We start from the raw sequence: 2,337 nt of genomic DNA on the forward strand, positions 1-2,337 counted from the left end.
AGTTAGTGTGGTCTGTGGTGGGAGCCACAGGCAAACAGGAGTAGGCCAACATCCAAGGCCTGACTGGTGCTCTCCCCCTGCCACCCCACTGCTGCAAGCCCCAGGAGCTGTGCCCCATCACACGCCCTGGTTGGAGGCTGCTCTGCTGCTGTCTGTCGAGTGCCTTGAGGTTGCTGGGCACAGTTTCAGGGTGCCCAGTCACCCACCCAAAGCTGCACTTGCAGCCATGACTTTACACCACACTGACACCAAAATATCACCAGGGTCTTTTGAAGGAGGACAGTGACACTCAGCCCGTGTGCACCATTCTCCCGTCCCTGCCCTGACTTCTTCACCTGCCCAGGGCATCCCAGAGGGCTGGGCTGGGAAGCTGCTCGCTCCCAGGGGCTGCCAGTGCCCACAGACCCATGACCAAAGGAGGGTGACACAAGCCTTGGCTTCCAGAAGACCCTGTTTGGCAGGGGCTGGACAGCAGACAGGGAGCAGGCTCACACCTGTACAGCTCTGCATTGTGCCTTGTGTACCTTTCCCTCTTGTCTCTGTTTCTAGAGGTATCCCCAGCTTCGTCCAGCTCTGGGAATTTCAGCCAGTTCACACCAGACTCAGCCACCAGCCCACATTCGGCATCCTCATCCCCACAGCCTGCGGCTGAGCCTCAGAAGGGCAGAGAGGATGGTGTGGGGGGAGTGAGGAAGGCCAAGAGCCGCACAGCCTTCTCCCAGGAGCAGCTGCAGACCCTCCACCAGCGCTTCCAGAGCCAGAAGTACCTCAGCCCCCAGCAGATCCGGGAGCTGGCTGCTGCCCTGGGGCTCACCTACAAGCAGGTGAGTACAGACACTGACCCCTGGTATAGCTGGCACACAGCTACTGAGTGGCCACCTAAGGCAGGGACAGGATGGCGAGATGAGTCCCCAGCAGCAGGAAGCAGAGGCAAAGGTGCTAGCTAACAGTTGCTCCCCTGCCTACCCATGCCCAGAGCTCAGAGGGCTTCTGGGGGAGAGGAGAGTTGGCGGCACCTCATTGGGGCCTCCCCAGTGAGGAGTCAGTTAAGGGTACTGCTGCCAACACTTGTAGTAGAACTGCAGACACAGTGATGAATATTTTGTTTGCCACAAACAATCTCTACCCTGGGCTTGAGAGCACTTCACAGACTTTCAGACTTTTTCCATGCACTGATGAACTTTACAGATGCCCTGGCGTGCCTCAGTTCTCTCAGTCTCGGGGGTGCAACATGCTGAAAGCTATTGCTAATGTTTCACAGGGCTAATCTGGTCCAGGCTCTAATAATGCCCCACACTCAGCACCATCTGCCTGCTTCACACCTGCTTGCCTCTCCACGTAGTTGCTGCCAGGTTCACACACTGCACCCCTCTGGGGTTTCTGCTGTCTCCAGGCAGGCTGTGTGCAGTGAAATGGTGCTGGCTCAAGTGCCTTCCAAAAGCAGAGGTTACAAGTCCAAAATCTGCCTAGAATTTGGATCTTGGAGCTGGGCGCGGTGGCCTGGACGCCCCAGGACTAAGACACTGATGTATGTGTTGTAGGTGCCCACTGCAGCACGCAGCAGCTGGACTGCTCCTGTCAGGAGACACCCACGGGACAATCTGCTCGTTCCCTCAAGCCACGTCCCTGCAGAGGCTGTTGTCACAGCAAAGACACAGCCCTTGGGGACAGGGCTCTGGAATTCACCCCAGCAAGGAGCCTTGAGGAGCCTGGGAAGTGCTGGCTGCGAGGAGCAAGCCTCTCCCTCCTCTGCTCACAGCCCTGCACAACAGTGTCTTAGTTTTGCTGTGGCACAGGGAGCTCGTAGAGCCCCGGGTGGGTCTAACTTCACCCGTGACTGGAGTGAGTCAATCTGTCCCAGCTACGAGGGTCCCCAGAACATAATGCCACCCCCTCCCGTGCAGATGCAGCAGCCACCTGCTGGGGCTGCCAGACAGGCATCTCCCCTTGGCCCCGGCCCCGGGGAGCCCTCAGCTCTCTTTATCTGCCCTGCCCATTTATCTAGGCCATCTGGTCACTCTCCCCCTGGTTCTTCCTGCTCCCGAGTCTGACGTTTGCCTTTTCCTCCGCTTTGCTGATGCTCTCTCTGCTCTCCCCTCTGCACCCAGGTGAAGACTTGGTTCCAGAACCGGCGGATGAAGCTGAAGAGGTGCCAGAAGCACAGCCTGTGGGGCGAGCGGGCGCAGTGCCTCATGCAGGTGGGGGCTCAGCCTGGCCCCTCTCTGGACGGGCAGCTGTGATGTTTCCTCTGGGGGGCAAGGGAAGCTCAGCAGTCCCAGCGTGCCCTCCCCGGCTGCTCAGTGCAGGGGCACTGACCTGCTGGGAACGTGCTGCGGG

General features: G+C 59.1%; 1 protein-coding gene across 1 annotated transcript; it reads left to right on the top strand.

Moving 5' to 3' along the window:
* Positions 1-549: 549 nt before the first annotated feature.
* On the top strand, positions 550-2,198 carry LOC103775313 (homeobox protein NANOG-like; the record flags this gene model as incomplete). Its single annotated transcript, XM_008942758.1, has 2 exons — positions 550-824; positions 2,109-2,198. Coding segments are annotated over 2 exons (365 nt in total), but the record flags the coding sequence as incomplete, so codon positions are not given.
* Between the last annotated feature and the right edge of the window lie 139 nt (positions 2,199-2,337).

This window comes from Merops nubicus, unplaced genomic scaffold (genome assembly GCF_000691845.1).
Source record: "Merops nubicus isolate BGI_N331 unplaced genomic scaffold, ASM69184v1 scaffold33196, whole genome shotgun sequence".
NCBI lineage: Eukaryota > Metazoa > Chordata > Aves > Coraciiformes > Meropidae > Merops > Merops nubicus.